A 27,238-nucleotide genomic window follows, 5' to 3' on the forward strand; every position below is an offset into this window, starting at 1 on the left:
ACAAAATAATTTTCTTCATTTCAAATTATTATTATTGAATTTGATTGAAATGATTAGAAATAATAATGATGATTCCAAAAATGATGATAATAATCAAGAACTATTTGTTATGAATATTATCAAATTTGCTCAAGATAAATTGACAAATAAAGCAATTAAAAATGTTAAATTTATGGAGGAACTAGAATTAACAATGACTTTATTATTATATTCAAATAATAAAGATTTATTACCTGCCAAATTGAATGAACTGTTTGAATTCAAATTAAGAAGAGATATAGCTGATCTAGTGAATAAATCAATATTGGTGAAAGATTCTAATAATTTAATTGATTTAAATTATAAAAAGAAGTTTTATGAAGTTAAACACGAAGATAATGATAACAATAATGGCAATAATGAAGTTAACAATGACGCTGATGAAATTTCAATTGATGATAATGATGAAGATGATGATGGATTAAATAGCCATATTATTGATTCCAATTTGAAAAAAATGATTAAATTATGGATATGGAGTGAAAATAAAGCTTTTGATAAGAATTTGGAGTATCCAAGATTGAATTTAGATTGAATTATTAAAGCTGGTCTTTTAATTAAAAAAACTATATTATATTATATTGTAATATACATCTAATTTGAAACCTGTTTCCACACCATGTAAACATAATGGTTTAGAATCATCTTTCAATTCAACTTTTTTATGATAAATCAATACATCACTAATTTTGTAATTTTTTTGTTCATTTGATGTTAATGATTCGAAAAATGAAGAATCTTTAAATAAGAAATACAACTTCTTTCTAGTGAAACCTAAAGTGGAGCCAAGTTCTGGATTCTCGTTATTTTCAAAATCTTCAGGTGCAAATTCAATATGATATTTCAATGGTGTTGATAAGATTATTTGATCATTTTGATTGAAATTTCTAATAACATGACCATTTATATAAACATGAGCACAATGAACTGGAGTATCAATGAAATATTCTTTACCAGGTAATTCCCAAACTTGTAAATGTAATCCAATATTGAAAATCAACTTATAAATTATTATTAAAACCAAGATAATTATACCAATAGATGTTATTTTGATTGATATTGGATCATCAAGATGATGTTTAAAGAATTCACTTTTGGATAACTGTTTCAATATTATTGATTCTAATTGATTATAAAGTGCAATTATTGTGCTCATGGAGGAAGGAATATTGACTCGGATCTATAGATCTTTGATCTTTGACAATATTCCAAAGACACTAAAATTTCACCCAAAACGAGAAAAATGTGAGCTTATACGATCATTCGCGAGATGAAAAGAAGATGTCACATGACACGCATAATTTAAAGTCACGTGACTGAAATTGAAGTAATTTATATTGTTTCAGCTGTGGAAAATGAAATTATAGAGCTATAAATGGATCAAAAGGGGATGCTACAGTGTGTAAGTATTAACCTTTGGACACGTTGTACTTTTATTACTCATGAATTCACGGGTGAATTATTTTGTTAGTCACACTTTATTGTTGATTGCTTTGATTGGCAATCGAAAACCTGGGGAAGAAAATTGAACAATTGAACAATTGTTTGAACAATAAAGGGTAACTACGTTGAAATGAGGTGAAGGTAAGTGATAAGTATATAAATGGATGGTAATAATGAGAATAGAGAGATCATTTAGCTACGGTTTAATTACTAATTGAATCAAACAGAGTCATCCAAAGAATGCACAATTGTTAATAGAACGTTATTACTTTAACGGTTAATTATTATCATTATCCACGCTTTTCCCCTTCCATCAACTCTGATCATTGGACTCCCAATATGGAAATACAACTTGATTATTAACAGAAATACTAGCAGAATAATCCATTTGACATGCTTTCGACATCATGAATTAATTATGACTCCCCACATGAAAGGCCTTATGCAAACCCTTCACTTTCCTCGGAGGGTCTCTTTTGACAGGTAATTTTCACAATATTGATGATCATGAGAATAATTTTATAACAAGAGCATACAAGTGGAGGAATACGGTAACTATAAATACAAGGAATAATCCCATTCCCTTTCCAAATTGTTCCTTCTTTTGCATCCATAACTAATCCAAAGTCAAAATGAAATTACAATTATTAATCCTTGCTTCATTAGCTTCAATCATTATTGCTCAATCTCAAGATGTTGCAGCTTTAACAGGTCTTTATGGAGATATCTCTGGTCATATTTCTGAATATTTATCCTATGTTCAAGATGGTCATTCATTACCTGCTGGTTTATTGAATTTGTATCAAGAGGTGCAAACTTATACCGATGATTCTTATACAACTTTATTATCAAATGTTGATGTTGGTCAAGTTGAAAGTTTTGCTACTGGATTACCTTGGTATTCTTCAAGATTGGAAACTATTTTCGCTCAAGCTACAGAGGGTAGTGGAAGTGGAAGTGGTTCTAGTAGTGTTTCACACTCTTCATTAGATTCTTCATTAGTTGGTGGCTCAAGTTTAGTTTCTTCAATCACTTCTTCAGCTTCATCAGCTTCTTCAGCTGCTAGTTCAAGTGGTGGTGGTGCTGGAGGTGCCGGTGGTTCAGGTTCAGCATCAGGCTCTCAATCAGGCTCAGAATCAGGTTCAGGCTCAGAATCAGGTTCTTCACAAAGTGGTTCACAATCTGGATCCCAATCTGGTTCTCAATCAGGTTCAAGCTCTAATGGTGGAGGTTCATCAGGTTCAGGTGCTGGTATGGGTCTTGGAGAACAATCTTCACAAGTTGTTTACTACTTGCTCCCATTGATGATGGTGTTAGCAGCTCCAGCTTTATTATAATTATTGTTTAATTTATGAAAAGTGTGTATTTCTTCAAAGGGTTGTAGCATTTCTTTGACATGTCTTTATTTAACCGATTGAACATCTGAAAGCCACACGGGAGGAGTAATTCAAATAGCAAGCACTGAACCTTCTCTTGTCTGATTGGCCAATTCTTCAACGGCACCAAAAGCTACAAAATGGAGCAGAATCAAACGAATAAACGAATTCAAATTCATATTAAAAAAAAGGTCACAATTTGACCAATTGTGTATAGTGATTACATAATCAGCACGGCTCTCCTCTTTGGCTGCCGACCGTTTAATTCCGTGTTTTCTACAGCTGTCAAAATGTCATCACATCAATATGCTTTTCAACGGTTATGCTATTACTATAAGCTGTGTTGATGGTGACTTGTGATACAATTAGCTGAACTATGGTGCTGTTTAAAGGATATTCTGGTTAAGTGATGGTTAGTTGCAATTGGATATCAGCTGACACCGGCCATCTACACAATTGGTCTACAGAGTTGGTACCCACCTCGTTCCCATGAATGCCCATAATTTAGATAAATATCCCAAAAGACCTAAACATCAACACCTTGAGCCAGTTACAGCATGGTTTAATACTGTCCTAATGCCCTTCCAGCCAGCGATTCCCATGCCCAGTGACTTATCTTTTCCCCATGAATTGGGAAAAGCTTGTATCATGCTTTCACTTTTTTACAATTTCAAGGACATCTCATACATGAACAAGTCAGAAAATACCATTCATTCCCCTTCTTTCCAATTGCAAGATCACAAACCGTCTGATTTTGGTGAATGCCCTGGCTGTTTTAGGAAATGCTGTACACTTATTTTTAGTGCTTCATACATATGGTAAACATCAACTTATACCCACAACATGAGGTATATGTGAATCTCCTCCTCAAAGTTTGATCCTTTCAATTATAAAAACCCTTTGAATCTCACCATTTTCCCAAATTTTATATTCTTTTTCACTTCCTCTATACACTTTTCAAAGGAAAAACCTATCCACTCGTTCAATTATGAAATTATCAATCATCACTTTAGCTTCATTAGCTACATTAGCCACTGCAATCGACCAAGAAGAAGTCGCTGCAGTCACTGCTCTTTACGGTGATATCAATGGTCATTTATCAGACTATTTAAACTATATCCAACAAGGTAATGCCCTACCAGATGGTTTATTAAACTTATACCAAGAAGCTCAAACTTATAAAGATGATTCTTACACCACTTTATTATCAACTGTTGATTTCAACGCCGTTGAAGGTTTCGTTACAGGTTTAGCTTTTCATGATCAAACACTGTGATGTTCAACTACTAACTTTTATTTAAACAGATATTTTATCTTGGGATAGGGGAACATAATGGAGATTTTTACTACATGTTTCAATGAGTGAATAGATGTTGAAGGTCAATTGGGTGGACTACATGTAGATGTACTTATGATTCCTGGAAACTTGTGAAAATTGATGAAGTTATGATTTCGGGATTTTTCAGCTTTTGATGATGATGTTGATTGGAATTCATTGCTTGCTTCATTTTCCTGTGTAGTGCGGGAAAAGTATTGAGTCAGTCAAGATGCCAATTTATTGGTAGAATAATGTTTTCTTTGAAACTAGTCAAAAGTCATAAGAAGTTTACAAGAAGCCAAAAAAAAGAGAACAAAAAGAGTTGTAAAAGAACATGAACTTGAAGCCTGATCATTTAATTATTAAGATCAGTTGATCTTTAGTTGTTATTCCATTCGAACAAATGATATTGATGATTTCAATTGAGGATGAAACTGAAAGTCAAGGGCCCTGGCTGAAGTGGAAGATGATTCGGTTGTTATTAGATTGTCATTTGGGGATAATAACAAAGGTGTTTTTTACAGCTGGATAAAGTCATTGATAGTTTGTATTAAATTGGATCTATTTGATTACAATTGAAACTTACTGATTGATTGATCGCAGTCATTTTCACCTATTTTTTCATCTAATTGTCATAAAGGTTTATGGCATGTAGTTGATCTTTCTCTTTTTATATTCTTTTATATTTGATACTCTCCAATTCTATTTTATTTATATTGTAGTTCCTTGCGTTATGTTTGTAGCGTCGGTTATTGACGGAGAAGCTCAACCATGATAAACTACATTTATATTCAATATTTCAAACACAATAAAACAACATATATAATAACTTAGTAGAGTTATATACGTTTAGAATTAAAAGAATAGGTTAAAAGAAGTTTTAAAAAAGTATCAGCACTCAATTGAACTAAAGTAAAGCTGGAGCAGCCAAGACAAATGGAACAATCAATGCAATTAAAGATTGACCATTGTTAGCAGCAGCACCTTCATAAGTACTAACAGCTACTTCACTTGAAGCTGGTTTACTTGAAGATTGAGCAGCAGCAGTTGTTGATTTTGCTTCAGAGGTGACTGGAGCAGCAGATGAAGATTCAGCAGCTTTACTTGAAGTTGTTGTAGCAGCAGCAGAGGAAGAAGCAGCAGCACTTGAAGTTTCTGGAGCACTTGAACTGGTGGCAGCACCTTCACCAGTGACACTTGCAAAAGCACCAGCTAATCTTGATGAGTACCATGGAAAAAAAAAAGTAAATGATAATACCAAAAAGCTAGAATTGAAAATGAACAATGAATGATGGCCTGGGGTAGATGTCAACGAAACAAAAGAACACCATTGGGGATGACATCTTGAAACACAAATTTAAAAACAACATATGGGAACAATCATCATCGATTTTATAGAGAAACAAAGAGGCTGGGGGGAAAAGTTCTTCAAAATCATCAGAATCATGTAAACATAATAGTCATCCTAGGTTATTTGAAATGAAAAGTTATAGTTTCATCAAGAATCCTCCCATAATTGCAGATATAAGTTCAAGGTAACAATGAAACCCAAATACTCAATTCAAAAGAATAAACTCTCACATCTTTCAATGGGGGTAGTGAATCAAAGTACTTCCTATCAATCAAGCCCATCACTGACTTTCATAGTAGTAACCCATCAAACAAGGGTAACGTTTCTCAAAGAAAACTAGATTCAAATGATAAATAATAACAATTCCAACCATCAAAGTGAACTGTGAAACCATAAAGAATATCAAGGGTCTAATGAACATGAGCTGTCTACCTGGAAATGAATGATGAATGGAAATGAATGAAAACACCGACAGTGAATTATGAATTGTAAAAGAATACAAGTAGATTGGGATTCCACCTTCTTTTAACCTTTTCCACACCAATGACACAAAACCCAAAGCAACCACAGAACCACAGAACCACAAACCACAAACCACAAACACCATAGTAATTGAATTATTCTCCTAAGTAATCCATCTTTGTGTACATGATCACAAACACAAAACAGTGTGAATTTCTATAAGCAACCACAAAAACAATCCAATCTCTTCAATGACGTACATCCAACGGTCAACCACAAAAACGACAATAACGATAATGGGATTCCACTAGCACCAACCCACAAATCTACATTTCAAATATATCGGAGAAACGTCGAGTTATGATTTTTGTATAGTAGGGGCCTGAGCTGACTAAGCAAGAAAAAAAAAATTGGAAAAATTGTAGCTCTTTGAACACAGGATGGCTTCAAGTATGGAGTTTAACGTGATAACAATTCCTAATTGGCCTCCAGCTATTGGAATCCTATTGAAAAGCTCCTGAAATGTCAACCGAACCTCGGCTACAGAGTGTGATCTAAATCAGTTAACAAAATTAATCATAATATTTCATTATATGGTTGTCTGATGGTTGCTTCGTTTTGTACCATATACTATGTGGATTTGGCTAATGATTCGAAGTTATTTGATTAATTATCTAACTTGAGTGAAATATGGTTTCCTAGTCTTTTGATTATCTGTGATTAATGATTAATTATATTGAAGTTAATTCGATAACACAAAAGATCAGGGACACGAAGCTATTTCGTGATATCACGATGATGTTCAGTATTGACGCTTTTTGTTGTGAGTCTTTATAAGATTATCCCAATTGGTTTCAATACAACATTATATATTTTTCAATGCCTGATGTTGTAGACTTATCAATATCCTGCTTTGTAAAAATAGGTTCTACTTTTATGATGCACCTGACTAAGTAATGTATTATATGTAAGAGCAACTGATCAGATCACAAAATTAATACAATATGTCGACATTAAGCTAGGGCTAGTTTCTTCTGATTTTTAGTTGATTTTTGATTTCTCAATCGTAAAATTGAACAGTACCTGCAATCAACATAAGAATAATTCCCTATAACTAATTTATAGTTCACCCTTAACTTAAGCTTAATTACCAGTAACTGCTGACTTTCTTCAAGATGGTTTCGTAGGAGACTTCACTGTAATCAGTACCTTGGATATCACTAGCAACACCGTTTAAAGCTTTTCTTAAAGCATCTTTTGATGAAGCGTAAACCATTTTAGATCTAATTGGTGCGGTATCTGGAGACCAAGCAAAGAAAATGATCTTTGATCTTTTACCTTCACCGCTTATTTCATATTCAAAATCGTAAACAGCATATAAACTATCATTTTCTGGTAATTTTGATAAAAATTCATCATAATCTGTTGAAGTTGAAGTTTCTTTAACAACAATTTCAGTCTTTGATGGGTTTAATTCAAATAAAATGAATTTGTATTTTTTACCCAACTTCAATTCATTGAAGGCTTTTAAGGATTCGTCTGCAACAACAACACTATTTAGGGTTAGTACATCTTGTTCAATCCGCAATGATATAATCATAACACGTACCCTGATCTTGACTATTACAAAGCTAGTTAGTATAAATTCATCGAAATTTCATCAATTGGGTGTAATTCTGCTCAGCAAAGTCACACACAACCCCAACTCAATCCAATCCATCACATACCATTTTAAAACTATTTCAATTGTTTCTCGTTTTCAACTGTTTTTGGTTCTTAATCGTGTGGTTTTTCTTCTTCCAAAAATTCCCAAAAGTTGGCCCCTTTTGAAAATCAACGTCAGAATTCGCGAATTCGTTTTTCGTGAGCAGGGTAAACTGGTGATTTTTCGCGAACTTGTTTTGTTGTTTACGTTTTACTTTTACTACTTTTCTAATATTGAATTGATTGTAAAGTATCAAGATGGAGGCATTGAGAAGGCGATTGGATGATTTGGAGTCTTCTATAGATGTGGATGATGGGAATAAAAGTGTTGTGGCAACAATAGATACTTTGAATAACCATCTAAATGCATTCATAAAAGGAAATCCTAATCTGAAGAAACTATTCAACAATCTAAACAATTCAAAGATCAGATTCTATTATGATGAGAATTTGCAAAATATTGATCCTCAAGAACTTGAAATAAGGAAACAGTTTGTTCTGGCTAACTTGGAAAGAATTGAAAAACTTGCAAACAACTTGATAATACTACAAAATTTGGAAAAACATGAGTTACAAGTTGAACATGTTTCAATATTGAACAAATCTGATTCTATTTTGAAAAACTTTAACCATCTACAAAAGCTTGAGCTGAAATATAATGAGTTACTTATAAGATCCATCAATTTGCTAAAAAACTTTTTGAATCTAAATGATAATATCACAAAGTACTACAAACAACAAAGACAACATAAAGTCATGAATTAAGATTATATACAAGAGTTTAATGAGCTAATGAATAAAAACACGAATTGATTATAACCTATTTTTGATTGTGTCTCTGTAGGAAATCCATGATGATATCATCTAATCTAGCTTCACTCCTTTCATAGTTCTCAAGAGCTCCAGAAATACGATTTGACATACTAGCATATTTGGCATCTGTATCAGTTTTGTTAAACTTGTCAGGGGTAATTCTTAAGATTAAAGGATGACTGAAGAATTTTTCTGGCAAGTTATCAACAAAGAATTTTAGGAATGAGTATAATCTATCTCTTTCAATCCTAGTTAATGGATAATTCACTTGATCTGCTTCACGAGTGCTCAAATTTCTTTTCAAATCTGTTAATAATTTAACTAATAAATCTTTTCTCAAATAATCTGTTTTAATCTCAGGTGAAACTCTAAATTTTAGATAATTTAATTTCTTGAAAATAAATTCAGGTAAAACATCACCTCTGAAATAATTTCTATAGAAAATAATCTGTGTGTTTGATTTTGGTCTTGGCTCTTGTCTATCATTTCTTTTATCTTGTGGTTGTATTTCACAAATTTTATCAATGAAATAATTCAATTTGAAATCTTTATCAAGTTCATTGAAAATTAATTCACCTTCTGGATTTATACTTTCCAACAATGCTTTATTCTCTAAAATGATTTTATTATCCGTTAAAATAACCTTATCTGTCTTGTAGAAAGGACCAATTCTTACCACTGAAAAGATATGTTCGGCAACACTAAACAATTCATCATTCAATGCAGTGTTACCAACTGATTCAATTGGGTATTCGATATAATGTGTCCATGAATTTGTGGTTTCCCCTGGTAAGATATTTGTCTTGTATTCCTTTGTATATCCAAATGCTTTCAAGAAATAATTAGAAATTGATGGATAATAAGCCTTACCATGATCATTTAAAAACCTAATCAATAAATTGGAAGTTATTTCAAAGACAAACTTCCATCTATTCTTATCAGAATCACCTTCTAAATGAACCATCATTTGATAAATAGCAAAATTTTTGATAAAGTCATCAACATCCTTTTTATTTTCAATTTTGTAGAAACGGTCAATGATTACACGATCCCACGGCTTTAATAATAATGCCTTATCACCTTCATAAATATCAGAAACTCTAGGATGGAATCCATCAATTCCATCATTAAGTCTTGATTTATTTGTGATTAAATGATAATTCAAAACATTGGAGAGCAAATCAATAACTTGAAATTCAGCATCAATCTCAACATCTGATATATCTTTCTGAGACAAAATTAACCCTCTAAACATATCAGTGGAAAATTTATCATAATGCATAAGTTGTTCTTTTTTATTGTTCATTTTATTCAAAGTTTTTCCTTCGTGTAATAATTTTGCAAGTTGAATATATGTTAGATTTTCAATGTTATACTGTGCAGTACCAGATCTCTGATGTTCCACTCTTCTCCAACCAGCTTGAGTAATGTTTGTAAACCACAAATTTGGATTGTCTAAAGGTTTTCCCAATGGGCCTTGGGCTATTATTTCATGTGTTTCATAATATGGTAAAAATCTTTCTTTACCTTGATGAACCCCCGTTAGTGGTGTGCGTTTTTTAGCAAAATGTTTTGAAACAATATATGGTACAGTATATAGCTCAACATTCTCCAATCCAAACTCACGGGCAATTAAAGCACCCAAAGTGTGAGCATCAACTTTATCATTGGTTATAAAATTCCGGAATTTGTTGACTTCCGCAGGTCTAGCATTTGGGAAGTAAACTTGATGTGGTAAAACATATGATGGTGTAATGGCAGTAATAATTTCATCATCTTCTAGTTCTAATTGTTCTTTATCAACCTTGATGAATGGGACTTCGCCAATTATTGGTAAGTTAACTTTAGTTTCAATCAATTCTTGGAAATTTGGATGATTTTCCGTTATACCAAGTGCTTTAGTATTTTGGAAAATGACTATACTTGAGATATTAAACTTTAGCGGTCCTATTGCCGATTCAAATGGAACTTGTGTATCTTTTGGTTTTTCAACTTCAGTCCCACTGCTTTCACCAATAACTGTTTGGAGATAATAAATTTGAGTGTCTTCTGCAGGGAACCTTTTTATATAATCATCATTTTTGGAAGCTTCATCAGATACATAATGTTCAGATATTTGATTATTCAACAGTCTGTCAAGGGCAACCCGTGAGTTGACTTTTGGAACTCTCAAGCCATCAACTGGCTTAAAAAGGAACTTAGCATCTTTATATTTCATATCCAACAAGACCAGGTCTTTGAAATTTTTCCAGTTCCAATTTTGCACAACACCTGGGACTTCAACAACAACATCTTTTCGACTTTTTGACTGGTCTTCTTGAGAATCAGATTTAGCGTTGGCCTGCTTCAAAATCTGGACATATCTAGGGAGCTTCCCAGGCAATGCTCTTCGCATGTACCCGGAAATACGGTTGTATGGGCTGAAAGAGCCCAGCGTAACCTTTGAATTCATCGTTGAGCTGGGAACAGGAGCACAAACTTTTGTTGATGATTGTTGAAGTTTGATAGGCTTTGATGTTTTTTTTCTTTGGTCTTTTTCGTGAAAAAAAAATTGTCACATAAATTTTCAACATTTGTAATATTAAGAGACTTTAAATCCACCTTTAAGAACCTTTGAAAAGTCTATAGATGAGCTTACTTATAAAATCATGCTTGTTCTCGTCCTGGAGAATACCCAGAGCCAAATTCCCATGGAAATCTGTTAAAAGAGAGCTGAGCTCGATACCATCTTCAAGAATACCAAAAGGTTATGTACAGCCCAAGCCCAAGCCAGAGGATCTGGTGGTTATTGCCATGTCCTCGGGAGTTGACTCATCAGTGGCTGCTGCTCTGTATTCAAAAGAGTACAAGAACTGTACTGCTATCTTTATGGAAAACTGGAGTCAATCGGATACTTCGAGATGTCTTGAACAGGATTGGAAAGATGCTCAAGCAGTTGCACAACAGTTAGATTTACCTATTGAAAAGACAAATTTCCAAAAAGAATACTGGATAGATGTTTTTGAACCAATGCTTGGTGAATATAATAAAGGGATCACGCCAAACCCAGATATTAATTGTAATAGATATGTCAAATTTGGAAAGCTTTATGAATATGTTTCTGAAAAGTATAAAGGTCAAAATTGGTGGTTAGTAACAGGACATTATTCAAGAATTCTACAAAGACAAGATACTGGTGAGCATCATCTTATGAGACCATACTATAAACGAAAGGATCAAAGTTATTATTTGTCACAAATTGATCCATCAGTTATGAAGAGAATTTTGTTACCCATTGGTCATTTTACTAAACCAGAAGTTCGTGAAATGGCTGAACAATTACAGTTGGAAGTTGCCTCCAAACCAGACTCTCAAGGACTTTGTTTCATTTCACAAGGTGAAGGCAAGTTCAATAGTTTTTTGAAAAACTTTTTGAATGAATCACCAGGTAATTATATCACTGAAGATGGTAAAATTTGGGGTAAACATGAAGGTTTATGGAGTGCCACTATTGGCCAAAGATGCCGCCTTGAAATGCCTCAAGGAGATCCTAATTATAAAGGAACATGGTTCGTTGGTGCTAAAAACTTTGAAACAAATGATATCACAATTGTTAGAGGTACTGATAATCCAAAACTATTCAAACAAATCGTTTATGTCAAGGATTTTTATCCTTTGGATCCGAATTATGATCTTGTCTCCAACGTACCAAATCTTTCAGTACAGTATAGATCGCTTCAAAAAGCTGAAAAACTTGATTCAATCGTCAAGACTGATGAAGGTGGGCTAATATTCCAATTAGGGGAGAAACGGAGAGCAATTGCACCGGGTCAATATTTGGCCGTTTATGATGGGGACAGATGTATTGGATCTGGTGTAATCGAGGCATCAGAATGATTAATGTAAATAGAGTCCTTGTCTATATAAAATGTAATGAAAAGTGTAAATAATTGCAAAACCTAGGTTATAGACGAGTGTCCGTACCGCAATATTCACAGATTGTTTTCGCGAAGTGTGTTTTTTGTTGATAAAGTTTTGGACAACAACAATGGAGAAAGCATTAAATTTAACCAGATAAAGTCAGTTTGAGAAGATGGTGTGGCCCTATTTGACTCCCAAAGTGGTGACTCTACCGAGTGGACAGGATGCTGATGACTCCAATACTGCAGAAAAGATACTCGAGGTTAAAACTGCCCATTCAGAAGGACAGCCCTATATCGTGTTGACAGATCAATCAATTCATCTTTATGACGAGCCATCAAATGCAGCAATTGCTTCCCATAAGAGATCCAAGACTTCAATTGATAAATATGGTGCCAATGTTTCATTCAAAAGGAACCATGACGATAATTTACTAGTGATTCAAACTGATAAGGATTTTTTACTCATTTATGCCATATTGAAACCAATGAACACCAATTCCGATAGTGAATTGTTGACAGTATACCATCAAAATAGCAATAACCTTCTACAAAATGGACTGGTTGCTGAAAAACAAGCACAATTCTTCCAAGCTGCTGAAGTGGAGAGACCCATTTGGAAATTTCAACTACGATTTAGATTATTTTTAAAGATTTCTCATGGAATTGTCGATTTTGAACCATTGAATCAATTCGAGTTGTTATTGATAACCAATCATGGGGTACAACTTTTGGATCTAAGCGGAGATGATAACAAAACTGTTGATTTGAAACTGGGTGAAGATGTCAAAGTCACGAAAATCATACATTCCCCTTGGAATCCAGATTTGTTTTATTTCACATTGAACAATGGAAAAACAACTTTTATGATAAAGGATAAAGATACCTTCACTTCAATTGTGGATCCTGAAGCTTTTGAAAATGTTGATCTGGCGTCAATAAATGATTCATTCAAGTTGGTTGTGGGTTTGATTGGTGATAAATTAGTTTATTATAACTATGAAATCAAGCAAATAATTAAAGAGAAGGATTTTGCAGAGTATGGTAAAGTAAGGAAGTTACAATGGAGCAAAAGTGGAAATGCTTTGTGTGTTTTATTTGAAAAGGGGAACTGGCTCCTACTATCAACTTTTGGTGGTGTAACTTTCAATTCAAAAGAGCATGACTATCATTCTGATTGGCTCGGGAATATACAAGATCTAGATATTACAGCAAATGCTACCCAACTTTTTCTAACTAATGGTGAAGAAATATTTTCAATCCAACTGATAAAGTCAACATATCTAGAAAACCAAATCAATCATAGTATTAGGAGACCTATCTTGATGAGTGGTCCATTATTACACATTTACACTGGGTATGAAATGAATTCATCCTCTTTAAACAAACCAACAACCTGGAACACTATTAAAATACCATTAGAGCATTACTATCAACTACCAAATATCACTAATGTTAGTATATCACAAGATGCAAAATTTTTAGCGGTCTCAAATAAGCGTGCATTACTAATCTATTATTTTGTCGATAATGAATGGAGTTTTTATGTCAATGATTTCAATGCAGACCTAGAAATTGAGCACATCACTTGGTTTGAAGGGGTAAATTTGTTACTTTTGACTAATAAATCAAAATTTAATTCAGAATTGGTGATTTTTGATTTTAGAAGATTTAGCTCAAAGGATAATTTCAATTCTGATGCTATTATATTCAAATATGATTTTGATACTGATATCAAATTGTTGAATTCATATGGGAAAGATATTGTTGTATATACAACAAATAACAAATTTTACCATTTCAAGATTGAAACAGTTGGTGCAAGTTTTAAGATTGATCTGATTAGAATTTTGGCTTTGGATAAGATTTTCAAAGAAAATGATAATTTCAGAAGTATTATTAAAGTGAAGAGTGATGATGATGAAAATAATGATTTGTTGTTATTGAACAACGGAGAAGTGATTTTCTTGAAATATAAGGATAGCAACTATTTTGAAAAGTTTTTGCTTTTGGATAAGATTGAATACATTTACAAAATCAATGATGAAGAGTACTATCTTTACAATGGTGAATCAGTACTATTGATCAAAAACCTGAGTGAATTATTGAAGACCCGTGATCCTTCGAAATCAATTTTGAAAATCTCTGTTGAGAAATATCCAATCTTGTTAATCTTGGAAAAGGGTTTGTTGATAAAAATGGAGAACTCTTTAGTACAAAAGAAAACCATAGAGATCAACAACTTCACTAGCAAAAATTCTATCTTCTTGCATGATTTGATTAGATTTGAATTACAAACACATGATGAAGCTACTGTTTTTGAGAAATACAGCAAGTACAAAAACTTTCAGTATAGTTTAGAATTATTGCTATATCAAACCATTGTTAATGATCAAAATTTGACCAAACTTTCGAAATTGATCAAGATCAATCCAATTTTTGAATTGAATGTTGTTTCTAAATGCTTGAGAAAGATTGAAGTAAAATATTGGTCAAGATTATTCAATCAATTGAAATTAACACCACAAGATTTATTAGATTCAAGTATTGAAAAAAACAATTCAATATTTTGGGTAATTTGATAATAATCTTCTTGAATTATGAGAAGGAAGATGAAGATGATATTCAAGATGGTAATGGAGAAAACGCAAATTACTACAAAATCACAGATGAAACACAAATCATTAGTATATTTAAGCTTATTTTTGAAAATGCTAAAAATGATGATGAGCTATGGGAAACCGGATTTGAATTGATAAGATTCCTAAAACTTTTAGATCCTAGCTTGAGATTGTTACAAAAAGGTCTAGATGAAGTAAAGAAATCAACATGAATGTACGGGTCGTTTGAGGAAAGAATCAAATTTCTATATTGTATGTAAGTGTAAATGAACGAAAACCTAAACCGAACCTAAATGAATGAATAAATACATAGCCCTAATAATGAACCTTCACCCACTTTTTAACCGTTAACCCATCATCAAGAGTTTCAATCTCTCTATGATATTTGAAACTTCCTAAATATGGCAAGACTTTAAACTTAATTGCCCAAAAAGCTAACCCCAATGATAATAAAAATGGAGAAGCAATATAGTATGGAGGTAAATAAGAAATATAAGTTGGATTTGAACTATCATTCTTGCTAAAGAATGGACTTATTAAGACAGATAACGATACCACAACAATCAATGCAGTACCTGTTATACTTGCTCTGATAGGGGCTTTTTGATCTGGATACTTTTTTCTTATAATGAATATCCCGATAGCTATCAATAATAAAAACACTTGGGTAGAATAACCTTCCAAACTAACAATATAGTTGAATGATTTCCCATTTGCTGGTAGTAAAATCAACCAAAAAGAGGTTAGCGCTGAACAAACCAATAATGACCATAACGGTGTGTTTGTATGTCTAAAATTTGAGGCAAAAGTTGAACTGAATGGTAAATAACCTTCCCTAAAGATCTCTTGATTCATTCTTGAAATTGAATAGACAACAACAAAAACATTAGATGCTGAACTCAAAGCAATAGAGATTGTTAGAAATTGTCTTCCCAATCTATAACCAAGAACTCTTTCGAAAAGGATAGAGCCGATTAAAGGGCCAGCTTTAATGACTTCATCATGTGGGATAACTTTCAAATATGCAATATTAATCAATATGAAGTTGAAGAATGCAATCAGTAAAGACACTGGACCTGCTATTTTCAAAGTACGAACAGGATCTTTGATTTCACTTGAAACTGTGTGAACAGCATTCCACCCACCAAAAGTGAAGAAACAACCTAATAGTGAAGATGAAACACTTGAGGCTGTAACTATTGAAGAATCGTCAAACTTGAAAAACTTATCCATATCCAAGTGGTTTGGCAAGCCTGTTAATTTCTCTGGGAAGCACAAGACATAAATCCCAGTTAATGACATTATTGCAACTAAAAACAACTTCATTGCACCAAGGACATTTTGAACAAAGACACCATGTTTAGTGGAAAATCCATGAATCAAAGTTGTGACAATGATAAGAATTAATCCAATATAGTTTGACCAACTTGAAGAATCAATAAATTCAGAAGAATAACCTAATGAAAAAAGGGTATATTTCCCAAACACGATAGAATTAGTCAAACTTATTCCAAATGCTAAAGTGAATAATGAAAACACAACACTAATCAACAGTTTTGGTCTTGGATAAATAAATTCCAAAAACACTTTAGTTCCACCAGATCTTGGAACTATTGAGCCCAATTCTAAATAAGCATATAATCCAGCAAAAGCCATCAATGCAGCGATCAACCACATTGTGAAAAACAAAAAAGGGTTACCACCAACACCAGCAAACACATTAGAAGGTGTAGCCCAGATTCCTGATCCAATAATCCTACTTATGAATAAAATTATAGTGGAATATAAACCTAAATGACGGCCATGGGGCAAATCTTCTAGATCGATTTGTAATATGGAATCATTTAAAAGCTCCTTGTGAAGGGATCCATAAGACCTTTGAGAGTGGACAGGAGACAGGAGTTGATCCTCTGAGGCATCACTATTACTCCTTGAGTTCACCTCCACGGTTGTGATGCTATCCTTTAAGAGGTCTTTTGATGATGACATGGTTGTTAGCCTTTGGATACTTGGAAAGGAATAGATCAGAAAAGTTTCCTTCTTGTGGTTTAAATAATGGATTTGGTTTGTAGATCCAGTTGATTTGTATTTGCAATAACTGTGTGATTAATAACGTGAAATAGGGATGAAAGTACTGTGGATTTTGTTTTTGGTACCTTTGTTAACTAATTGATAAGGAATTGGCTATCAGCTTAATCAGCTTTTGATAAACAGTACCAGATTTTTGTTACTGGGTATTTAATTAATGAAACCCACTGAAAAAGGGTAGTAATTCTTAATTGCACAAGAGCAAAATCTATATCATAATATTTGTTCTGATCATTTTGGTATCACTGTTATTTTCTGTTTACTCATGCTCTTTAGAATCGAATTCTGGTGATTGATGAAGTGCTGTGGCATGGAAATTATGCCATCCCAGAAAAGTTATTTGAGATACCCGAAACGGTAATCACTATATTGGTAATACAACCCGAGAAACCTCGCAAAGAGGCACTAACTCCGAAACGTACGTAGCCGCCTCAAAATGACAGATTTTACATTTCTTCAAAAACATCAACAATTCAAATCAAAACAAAACAGATTCAATAAACAAAACATCACCTGCCGCCATGTTGAAAATGTACAGTATCAGAAAGTACTCGTTTTTGAAGGATCACGGCTACATAGAACCATTCACACAGTCCAACAATGGCAACAACTGGGAGCATTTCCCTTCTAGAAATGATATCGTCTTAACAATCAACAAAAACACACATTTACCATCAAATAACCCTTCTGATTACCTCTTAAAAGTCATATGGAAATCAAGTGTTCTAGTCTGACTATACCTGCTTTAAAAGTTGCTTGTGAAATTTGACTAACTCATTCCAGGAAGAATTAGATGTCAAAACAATCAATCAGAATTGTGAACAACCTTTGACAATTTATGCGAAGTTCCCATCAGTTGGTTTCAAATATATTACATTCATAGACTACCAAAGAACAACTACCAGAACCAAAAGGTTCCAAGTTAGTTTCAATTCCGCTAATGAATTTCAACAATTTATGGCATTCCTACATGATAATAATTTTAATGTTAAAGATGATTCAACTCCCTCAACTTATAATCAACCATCATCACAATTTATAAGACCATCCTTAGCTCAGACACTTATAGATCCATTCAGTCAGCTCTCGGATTCTCAGTCATTGATGAATGTGATGCCAATGAGCCAACCCCAACCACTTCAGCCAGTTATTCAGATGAGTCAACCTCAACCAGCTCGTCAGCAACCGAGTTTCCAACAAATATCAAGCACACAGATTGTGGAGAGTAAAAACGAGCATCAACCTCAATTCAATGACTACTTATCACGGATCTTAAAGCCAAAATTAAAAGAGTTGAAAGATTTGAGTGATGAAGATTTGAAGAAAATGCTTAATGAAAAACTTAGAGATATAAACTTTATTAACTTTGTGAGTATTCCTTCAGTAACTCAGAACTGGTTTTGAAAACTAACAATTTATAGGTTGAAAGAGTGGAAACTTGTCTACATTCATTAAGCAAACGCAATAATTAACATAATTATTATCTGTGATCAAGGAGACGAGAAACCTCTCCATTATAGCAAAAACAAGGAAACAAACATAACAGGTAATGATATGATTGGAATGTATAAAGAATCAACACCATTTGAAGTCGAGGATCTTGCAGAACTTGAGCTTTGGGAGCTTGTAGCTGATGAAGATCCAGATCTTGAAGAACTTGCTGCAGAAGTTATTGATCCTGAAGAGCCTGATGAAGAAGAGCCAGTACTGGAAGCGAAAGAACCACTTGATGATGGTGATCCACTACTTTGAGAACCTGATTGGGTAACTGAAGCATCAGCACCGTTAGCAGTTAAGAAATCTTGAGGAACATAAAATGATGAAACACCTTGTTCACTCATAAAACTTGAAGCCCAATCAAATTTGGTAAACATTGTAACAAAATCATTGAATGGGAAACTTCTAGTTTCTAAAGCAGCTATTAAACTTTGATCATCAGTAATACTTTGTAATCTAACAACATAATTTTGTAAATCTACGGGATATGTCATTGAATTTTCCCTCATGAAATTTAAATAAGTTGAACGACTTATAAAATCACCCAAAAATGCTAAAACAAATGAAGCATCAGAGTGTAAAGCTCTTGAAGAAGCTGATGAAAGTTGATCTGGACTATAACTAGCTGATGAAGTTATTGTGCTTTGTGCAAGTGATAATGCAGAAACTGATAAAACTGTTAAAAATGAAAGAATTTGAACCATTTGCGAAATAATAAATGAATGAAATATGGAGTACTGATCTATACAACTCTTTTGAAAACTTTTTTTGAGGATACTGTCTGTAATTTATATATCAAAATCAGTTGAGATGCTTTTGAATTTCCTTATTTGGACTTCAATGGGTAAAATTTGGGATATGAAAAGAAAATAGCCGAGAAACCATCATCATGCACTTCAACAGTACTTTAAAGTTGTTTCAATATGGTTTGATTATCCGTTGGGAAAGGTGGGATGGACGCTGGTTTGTAGATTCATGAATCGAGGTTGTGAATCGTGATAGAACTTGTTAATCTTGAAACTTGGTTGGTCTCGAAGATGTTGAAAAAAAATTGCGGCTTTAAAAAAAGAAAGGTTAACAAGTTACAACACAATTAAGCTGTAATGAGCTATATATGTATTCGCAGCTAGTTAATTCTTTTAGGGTCTGATTAGGTTACACATTCTTGCTGTATAAATGAGTTGATATAATTTACCAAAGTGCTAGTAATTTATTCCCATCTTTTGTAGTAGTAAACTTTATATTCTCATTATCACACGTGATCAGTCACATGATTAATCACATGACATCCTCGGCTAGGCTCGGCGTTTACCGGAACTTTCGTCTGTGATTGTGCATTTCTCGAATCTCGAGAATATCAAAAAAAAAAGTTGTTTGACGGTGATTAGAACGTCTTGATGTATAAACTGATAATTCTTTTGAAGTCTTGGTGACTTCTATGTGCACACCATACTGGAACCCACAGAACAAGAAAAGTATACAAGCACAACCATCCCATTTCTGTTGTTGTTTCACTTGGATCTTCCCACAGCCGTTTCCATCTCCCGTATTATTTTAGATTATTATAGAGATTCCAATTTTATAGAAGGTACAATTTTGTGTATAAATAAAAAGGAGGTTGCACTTTGGCCAAAACCTTTAAATTAGTACACTTGGGTACTAGAACAAAACAGGTTCACTTTCCAATTATGTCAATGCTTATGTCCACTCCACAATGTTTGAACAATACCTCTGGTATTGCAACCAACAGTTATAAAGTTTCAAAACCTAAAACTAAACCAAGAACTACATTAGAGGAGAAGATTATGATTTTAAATCATTATCATCAATCAAATAAACCACAAGCTGATACTGTTGAATTGTTCAAGAATAGATATTCCGTATCCACATCGTCTTTTAGTGAATGGTTAAAAGATGAAGAGAGTTTAAGAAATTTATACAATAATTCTAATGAATTTCTCAAGAAATCTAAAAGAAAATTAAGATTCAAATATGACAAGATCAATGAAGAGATGGATAAATTAGTTGAAGAGAGAATTCAAAATAAAAAACCAATCAATGAACCATTCCTCAGAGAGAATTGGGCAATTTTTGCCAATAGATATGGTGTTGAAGATCCAAAGAGATTGTTAAGTTTCAGTCATGGATGGTTATCTCAATTCAAGAAAAGACATGGGCTAGATAAACAATCAAGAATGCGCAAATTATCCACAACATCTTTATCTTCGCCGAATTGTGATGCTGCTTCTATAACCTCAGATACCTCTTCAAGCACTTCATCTACAGATACATTGGTTGAATATAGCAATAACACCAACATCACCAATGAATTGGAGAATATGAGTGGTATAAACCCAATGAAACCATCAATAAGTACACAAAGTTTTTTGAACTTGGATGTGAATGAAGATTATTTACAAACAAATATAAACAACTATGAAAATTTGATCAATAATGCTTCAAATAATTTCATGCCAATTCAAATATCAAACACACCAACATTATTACAATCAGCATCTTTATCTAGGGTCAATTCACGTCCTTTACAATCCAATTCAATTATGAATTCAAGTATGACAAACCTTTTAAACTTTACAAACACTTCAACCACTTCAAGTTCTACAAATAATATTGAGTATGATCTTATCAATGAAGGTGATTTTGAAATTTTCTTGAATAAATATGGTGAAGATTTTCTGGGTTTCAACCAAGATAAATATCCAGAAAGTTTTAAGATTCTGGGTGATTTAAAAGATGTATTCAAGAAGGAGAAGGAAGGTTATAATGATAAAAAACTTAGAGAATTACTATTCAGAAGATAAAGAAAACTACAACATATTAAACATGATATACACGATTATTTTATGACAGGCTTATGACTTATATGACACGCACACACTAGAGCTAGACAGACAGTTTATTTAAATATTTATTTCAACACAGTTAACATTTCTTACATAGAGTACACTAGATAGATTATACGAATTCTTATGATACATGAATACTTCAAACTAACTCGTCGTAGCTCTCTTGTTCTTAAGTCCACGAGCATCAAGACTGCTGCAACCTGGATCTCCTCTGTACATATGTCATGATCGAATGATTCTGGGGTTTTTCCTTTTCCCATTCCCGTGTGATGTTTCAGCCTCGCCAACTTGCCCCAGATGGTCAAATTGATGCAGAGGACAGGAGATTTTGAGAAATGGTGCTCGAGCACTTGGCCGTTGGGAAGGCACACGTTTGGTTCGGTATTAAGAGCTGTTGAAGTTGAATAGAATAGTGTGAATTTATGGTTGTTCAGGTTCTTTAAAATGTTGGCTTTGGTTGGTTATTGGCCATGGGGTGATGATGATTACCAAGGCATAACCAGATTGAAAAATAGCGAATAAAACGGTTTGGGCCTAGATTAGCATACTAACGGACCTACACCAAGTTCAACAGCCTGTAACAGCTACTGCGGAAGTGCACAGGACCCGGAGAGGCAGTCATTTGAAGATTGTCGTAAAAAGAATCTGTTTTAGTTCAAGCCATGTTCAGTCCGTTGGCATGTTCACAACCCAGTCGACAAGAAATAACTCCACGGAAATGGAGTTTGAGCTTTTGAGCCAGCAAGAAATACACATTTCTGGTAATTGTGTACTTTCTATCTCCAAACTCAATCAATAGCTATACGTATGGCTCATTGCTTGGGGGTGTATTTGATCTTTTGGGTGTATTGTCGATAATCTGAAGAAATTCGAATTCTCCGTTTTCATCAACCAAAGATTCAAGCTGTACTGTGTTATAACCTTAATCCTATGCTCAAAACCAGGATTTTGGTGTCATAATTTTGGTTGTTAACTCCAGTGCGCATGGGCTACCAGCTTCTCTATTCAGCCCCAGGAACCTCGTTTAGATATGATCATATCCTCAAATAACTAACTACAAACTCTTAAATATAATATACAGTTAAGAAACCCTTATACCCAATTAAAGTAATATATAAAACATAATCATAACAAAAGTAAACTCTATAATCAACCAACTAAGCCCTTTTCAATTAGCCCTTCTCTTCTTACTAGGATTAATAATCTCTTCAATTTCACCATCTTCATCTTCTTCATCATCATCTGCATGTTTTTTACTCAATTGATCATCATCAAAAATTTCACGAATCGTACCAATCTTTGGAGTCTCCACATACCCAGTATTATTATCATCTTGTATTAAATCTTGGTTTAAAAATTCATCAAGATCAAATGTTTGTGGTTGAGAATCTGAATTTGAGGTTGAAGAATTCCCTGTATTTTGTTGATTCTGCTGTGATTGCGGTGGTTGGTTTTGTTGGATTCTATTGATGATATCATTTATGGATTGGCCTTGTTGTTCAATAGTTTTAGACAAGTCTTCAAAACTTGGTTGATGGGTCACTACTGCAGGACGCTGTGGGTATTGTTGTTGTTGTTGAGGTGGTAATGGAGGTCCTGGTTCAGGTGCCATAAATTGGGCCTGTTGAGGTGGTTGGAATTGTTGTTGTTGAGCTGGGATAGCTGGTGGTTGCATTGATAATGATGGTGGTGTTTGTTGGAAATCATCTGAAGGTAAATATTGACCATAACCTTGTGGGGGAGGATATTGTTGGTTATTGTTATATTGTTGAGGTGTTGGTGGTTGTTGATATTGTGGTGTAGATACATAATTTTGGAAATTTGGTGTTCTAATAATCTCTTGAATTGGAGAATCATCAGTAGTTATATTTGATAATGGAGTTGAAGCGTTTGAAGGATTTGAAACATGACGCGTTTGTTTAATCATTAATCTTGGTTTTTGTTGATATCCTGGTGATGAAACATTGTTATTATTGGCGTTATTAACGGAATGAGGAGTTTGAACTTGTGGACTTGGTTGTTGAGATTGTTGGTTCGGCTGTTGTGAACCATGTTGTTGATAATGATCATAATTTGGTTGATTTGATAAAAATTGATTATGATTATTGAAATTCATATGATCCTCTAAAGCTTGAACTCTATTACCATAAACACTTGCTAAGAAATGTAGTATTTTTTCAATTTTTTCATTCTGTACCAAATTTTTCTCTCTTGTTTGAAATAATTCTTGCCATAAAGATTCATTATCAGATCTTACCCTTGATAACTCTTGAGTAATTTTCATTTGATTAGCTTTTAAAGTGTTTAGTTCATTAATTAACAAAGAAACATCAAATTGACCATTAGTACCATTCCCATCATTTGATTGATTATTACCACCACCACTGCCTTGCGTACTATTATTATGTTCATCATTTGGTTTATTTCTAACAATCTTATCCAACAAATCAGGTCTACCCTTTTGGAAATTAGGATTAATGAACTGCCATTTTTCATCACTATGTAATGAACCTGAACTTGCATCTTGAACTTTATGCCAGCCGTACATGTTTAATTGACGTACAAAACTTGCAAAATTTGAATGTTTGAAATACTTAGGCAAGATTTTCTGAACAAACAGTTCTCTATTAGTGACAAGGAATGAATTACCATCATGATACCAATTGATTAGGTCATGGTTATTTGGATCATTAACCATAGTCCATAATTTAAGGACAAATGCTGGTTTACTCTTTGTATGATGTTTTTTACCCTTTGAAGATGAAGATGAGTCTGGTTTCGTCAGAGCCATATAGTTTGGGTCCTGAAGATATTGTGTTAGTTGATTCTCAGGTTCATTCGGTTGTTGTTGTTGTTGTTGTAATATTTGAGGTGGGATGGTGGTTGTATTCAATATGGTGTCATCAGCAAGGACTGGACCAGCAGCAGCGGTGTTGATGAAGTAGCCATTAGCAGCGTCTGTGGACCCATTGCTAGGGCGGTTACCTCCATTGGCAGACATGATAGCGAGCTGTTGTAGTTGGTGGAAGTGGTAGTAGTTGTTCTCAGTATCCTCTGTTGTCTTGATATTGAGCATTTGTCTTATGCTTGTTTTCCGTGCTTCAAAAAAAATTTATCGTGTGTGCTGACTCAGGGATCGCGTAAGCAGAAAGTTGTATAGGAGTAACGTAATACAGACTTAATGGGATAGCGAATGAATTTAATAGAAGTTTGGTTACTTAGATGAATATTCTAGAGTGTATTTGAGGGCATATTTATGTTTTCAAATGGATTCAGGACGTGGTTGTGGCTAGAGAGAGTAGTTTTGGTAAAGAATTGTTCTATAGGGTTCCTTTCGCTTCCACAATACAATTCTACCTAGCATACAGATTGAGAATAGTATTTCTAGATTCATATGGCACCATGATTATAAGTGAAGTTTAGGCGTATTAGGGTCCATTGATGGTGATCAAGGTTTCAACGTTCCGATATGAATATTTCAACCCGATTTTAACAGGAAACCTATAAGAACTAGTTGAGAATATGATATAGATGGTGGGTTGTGGACATCAAGGTACTATATGCATCAATGTTCTGTATTTGACCATTATTAAGAATATTTGATAGTTGTTAATACTGGTTTACTCCATACCCAAGAGCTAAACGATACTTATCTATACTTGACTATGCTTAAATAGTGTCGTATTAAACGATCGCCTGTGGTTAGATCATGGCATAGATCATGCATATTCTCGACAGCTTTATCGAAATTTATAGCCGAAATATCGATCCATTGACAAAATAAAAACTTGAAAAAGCCCCAATAAGACAATTCAATCTACCAAAAAACACTGGATCTTTATCTTCTTTATTACACTCACTGTTGATTAAATTATGTTGTAGCATCTGCCATTATATCCCGTGTCACCATCCCACTATTTCGAGATCTCGAAGATTTGAAAACTCATCATCATCAACAACTGAGAAAGTAACAATTACACTTTCAACAGAGTGTTCAATCATGTTTTATCGAGCTGCTGCTTCACGAATTGGCCTCAGGATCACACAAAGGCAACGTTTCCAAAGAACAACCCAATTTCAAAGGTTTTTGGCATCAAGCGCTAAATCAACGAAAACAGACGCCAAATCTCCAAGTCGAGTATTATTGATTTCTGTATTCACAACTGGTGCAATTGTTGGTTTTTACTTTGCAGTGAGAAAAGTCTTCAATAACCCACCAGAGTTTCTATTCCCAAGCTCTTCCAAAACTGAACTAGCAGATTTACCATCTCCACAATATGCTAATCTATTGGAGTTCAAAGTAGCTAAAGATAAATTCTTGGAGTTATTAGGCAAAGAGAACGTTTCTGAAACCTCAAATGATATAGAGACTCATACTAAAAATAATTATACCCTTCATGAACCTGAACCAAATGAAAAGCCACAATTGATCCTATATCCATCTTCCACAGCTCAGGTCTCAGATATTATGAAAATTGCCCATGATTTTAAAATACCAATAGTCCCATTCTCTGGGGGTACTTCAATCGAGGGACAATACATTTCTACAAGGCAGCCATGCATAATAGTGGACTTATCCAAACTAAACAAAATCATCAAGTTTAATGAAAAAGACCTAGATATAACAGTTGGTGCTGGTGTAAGTTGGTTAGATATTAATGAGTATCTGGAAACATTTGGGCTAATGTTTGGTCCTGATCCTGCTCCTGGTGCTTTGATAGGTGGGATGATTGGTACTTCATGCTCAGGAACAAATGCAATGAGATATGGAACTATGAAGGAGAATGTTGTGAATTTAACAGTTGTATTAGCTGATGGAAGTATAATAAAGACAAAGCAAAGAGCTAAAAAATCTTCAAATGGTTATAATTTAACAAATTTGTTTATTGGATCAGAAGGAACTTTGGGTATTGTCACTGAAGCTACTGTTAAATTACATATAAAGCCTAAATATGAAACAGTTGCAGTTGTTAGTTTCAATTCTATTGTTGATGCAACGGATACTGTTACTGATTTGATTTCTCAAGGTGTCCAGTTAAACGCAGTGGAGTTGTTGGATGAAAAAATGATGAGCTGCATAAATTATTCAAATCAAACTTCAAAGAAATGGGATGTTAAACCAACATTATTTTTCAAAATTGGTAATAATAATTCCAAGATTTTGAAAGAATTGATCAAAGATGTTCAAAATATAAGTAAGAGCCATAATTATCACAATTTCCAATTTGCCAAAAATGAAACACAACAAGTTGAATTATGGAGTGCAAGAAAATCTATTTTTTGGTCATCAATAGACTATGGAAGATCTCAAGTTTCACCAGATGTTAAAATTTGGTCAACTGACGTTGCAGTACCAATCTCAAACCTTTCATCAATGATTGAGGAAACTATAAAAGATACTGAACAAACAGGGTTGTACACTACAATTGTCGGACATGTTGGTGATGGGAATTTCCATTGTTTAGTGATGTATGATGTTAAAGATTCTACAAAAGCTATGGCATTAGTGGATAGAATGACAGAAAGAAGTATTAAGTATGAAGGTACATGTTCTGGTGAACATGGGATTGGTGTTTCTAAAAGATCTCATTTAGAATTAGAATTGGGTACAGACACCATTGATGTTATGAGAAAGATTAAATTAAGTTTAGATCCTTTGAAAATTATGAACCCTGACAAGATTTTCAAAATTGATCCATCAGATAAGAAATGATGCACTACACATGAATATTCAATTATTATTATATGGTATATTATTAA

At 33.6% G+C, this 27,238-nt stretch overlaps 13 protein-coding genes across 13 annotated transcripts; 7 read left to right on the forward strand and 6 right to left on the reverse strand.

The window, feature by feature from the left end:
* Positions 1 to 49: 49 nt before the first annotated feature.
* Positions 50 to 574, forward strand: WICANDRAFT_61596 (uncharacterized protein; the record flags this gene model as incomplete). The annotated part of the gene is made up of 1 exon (XM_019183208.1): positions 50 to 574. One exon carries the CDS (start codon positions 50 to 52, stop codon positions 572 to 574), a length of 525 nt encoding a protein of 174 aa, XP_019040239.1.
* WICANDRAFT_67657 (uncharacterized protein) lies at positions 554 to 1,200 on the reverse strand. The gene has a single exon (XM_019184096.1). It carries the CDS (start codon positions 1,193 to 1,195, stop codon positions 611 to 613), a length of 585 nt encoding a protein of 194 aa, XP_019040240.1. The 5' UTR covers positions 1,196 to 1,200; the 3' UTR covers positions 554 to 610.
* Positions 1,201 to 2,114: 914 nt separating this feature from the next.
* WICANDRAFT_61598 (SRP1/TIP1 family protein) lies at positions 2,115 to 2,819 on the forward strand (the record flags this gene model as incomplete). The annotated part of the gene is made up of 1 exon (XM_019183209.1): positions 2,115 to 2,819. One exon carries the CDS (start codon positions 2,115 to 2,117, stop codon positions 2,817 to 2,819), a length of 705 nt encoding a protein of 234 aa, XP_019040241.1.
* A 1,027-nt stretch (positions 2,820 to 3,846) lies between these two features.
* Positions 3,847 to 4,192, forward strand: WICANDRAFT_61599 (uncharacterized protein; the record flags this gene model as incomplete). Its single annotated transcript, XM_019183210.1, has 2 exons — positions 3,847 to 4,105; positions 4,164 to 4,192. 2 exons carry the CDS (start codon positions 3,847 to 3,849, stop codon positions 4,190 to 4,192), a joined length of 288 nt encoding a protein of 95 aa, XP_019040242.1.
* An 891-nt stretch (positions 4,193 to 5,083) lies between these two features.
* WICANDRAFT_61600 (actin-binding ADF family protein) lies at positions 5,084 to 7,709 on the reverse strand (the record flags this gene model as incomplete). Its single annotated transcript, XM_019183211.1, has 4 exons — positions 5,084 to 5,388; positions 7,187 to 7,542; positions 7,599 to 7,609; positions 7,683 to 7,709. 4 exons carry the CDS (start codon positions 7,707 to 7,709, stop codon positions 5,084 to 5,086), a joined length of 699 nt encoding a protein of 232 aa, XP_019040243.1.
* A 626-nt stretch (positions 7,710 to 8,335) lies between these two features.
* On the reverse strand, positions 8,336 to 10,978 carry WICANDRAFT_104168 (uncharacterized protein). Its single transcript, XM_019180402.1, has one exon. It carries the CDS (start codon positions 10,956 to 10,958, stop codon positions 8,514 to 8,516), a length of 2,445 nt encoding a protein of 814 aa, XP_019040244.1. The 5' UTR covers positions 10,959 to 10,978; the 3' UTR covers positions 8,336 to 8,513.
* Positions 10,979 to 11,299: 321 nt separating this feature from the next.
* On the forward strand, positions 11,300 to 12,382 carry WICANDRAFT_28017 (tRNA-specific 2-thiouridylase; the record flags this gene model as incomplete). The annotated part of the gene is made up of 1 exon (XM_019181440.1): positions 11,300 to 12,382. One exon carries the CDS (start codon positions 11,300 to 11,302, stop codon positions 12,380 to 12,382), a length of 1,083 nt encoding a protein of 360 aa, XP_019040245.1.
* Positions 12,383 to 12,578: 196 nt separating this feature from the next.
* On the forward strand, positions 12,579 to 15,238 carry WICANDRAFT_61604 (uncharacterized protein; the record flags this gene model as incomplete). Its single annotated transcript, XM_019183212.1, has 2 exons — positions 12,579 to 14,978; positions 15,014 to 15,238. 2 exons carry the CDS (start codon positions 12,579 to 12,581, stop codon positions 15,236 to 15,238), a joined length of 2,625 nt encoding a protein of 874 aa, XP_019040246.1.
* Positions 15,239 to 15,341: 103 nt separating this feature from the next.
* On the reverse strand, positions 15,342 to 17,015 carry WICANDRAFT_29556 (uncharacterized protein; the record flags this gene model as incomplete). The annotated part of the gene is made up of 1 exon (XM_019181626.1): positions 15,342 to 17,015. One exon carries the CDS (start codon positions 17,013 to 17,015, stop codon positions 15,342 to 15,344), a length of 1,674 nt encoding a protein of 557 aa, XP_019040247.1.
* A 1,410-nt stretch (positions 17,016 to 18,425) lies between these two features.
* On the reverse strand, positions 18,426 to 19,176 carry WICANDRAFT_90292 (uncharacterized protein). The gene has a single exon (XM_019186225.1). It carries the CDS (start codon positions 19,103 to 19,105, stop codon positions 18,629 to 18,631), a length of 477 nt encoding a protein of 158 aa, XP_019040248.1. The 5' UTR covers positions 19,106 to 19,176; the 3' UTR covers positions 18,426 to 18,628.
* Positions 19,177 to 20,299: 1,123 nt separating this feature from the next.
* Positions 20,300 to 21,433, forward strand: WICANDRAFT_61608 (DNA-binding domain-containing protein; the record flags this gene model as incomplete). Its single annotated transcript, XM_019183213.1, has 1 exon — positions 20,300 to 21,433. One exon carries the CDS (start codon positions 20,300 to 20,302, stop codon positions 21,431 to 21,433), a length of 1,134 nt encoding a protein of 377 aa, XP_019040249.1.
* Positions 21,434 to 23,618: 2,185 nt separating this feature from the next.
* Positions 23,619 to 24,203, reverse strand: WICANDRAFT_23695 (heat shock factor family protein; the record flags this gene model as incomplete). Its single annotated transcript, XM_019180999.1, has 1 exon — positions 23,619 to 24,203. A coding segment is annotated over one exon (585 nt), but the record flags the coding sequence as incomplete, so codon positions are not given.
* A 1,275-nt stretch (positions 24,204 to 25,478) lies between these two features.
* WICANDRAFT_83292 (FAD-binding oxidoreductase) lies at positions 25,479 to 27,191 on the forward strand (the record flags this gene model as incomplete). Its single annotated transcript, XM_019185519.1, has 1 exon — positions 25,479 to 27,191. The coding sequence occupies one exon, from the start codon at positions 25,479 to 25,481 to the stop codon at positions 27,189 to 27,191; it is 1,713 nt and encodes a 570-aa protein (XP_019040251.1).
* Between the last annotated feature and the right edge of the window lie 47 nt (positions 27,192 to 27,238).

The sequence above is a fragment of the Wickerhamomyces anomalus genome (genome assembly GCF_001661255.1).
Source record: "Wickerhamomyces anomalus NRRL Y-366-8 unplaced genomic scaffold WICANscaffold_2, whole genome shotgun sequence".
NCBI classification, from domain to species: Eukaryota; Fungi; Ascomycota; class Saccharomycetes; order Phaffomycetales; family Wickerhamomycetaceae; genus Hansenula; species Hansenula anomala.

Bases quoted from the DNA above. Each gene is read 5' to 3' on its own strand.
- WICANDRAFT_67657 (XM_019184096.1), bottom strand. From the start codon at position 1,195: ATGAGCACAATAATTGCACTTTATAATCAATTAGAATCAATAATATTG.
- WICANDRAFT_104168 (XM_019180402.1), bottom strand. From the start codon at position 10,958: ATGAATTCAAAGGTTACGCTGGGCTCTTTCAGCCCATACAACCGTATT.
- WICANDRAFT_90292 (XM_019186225.1), bottom strand. From the start codon at position 19,105: ATGACATATCCCGTAGATTTACAAAATTATGTTGTTAGATTACAAAGT.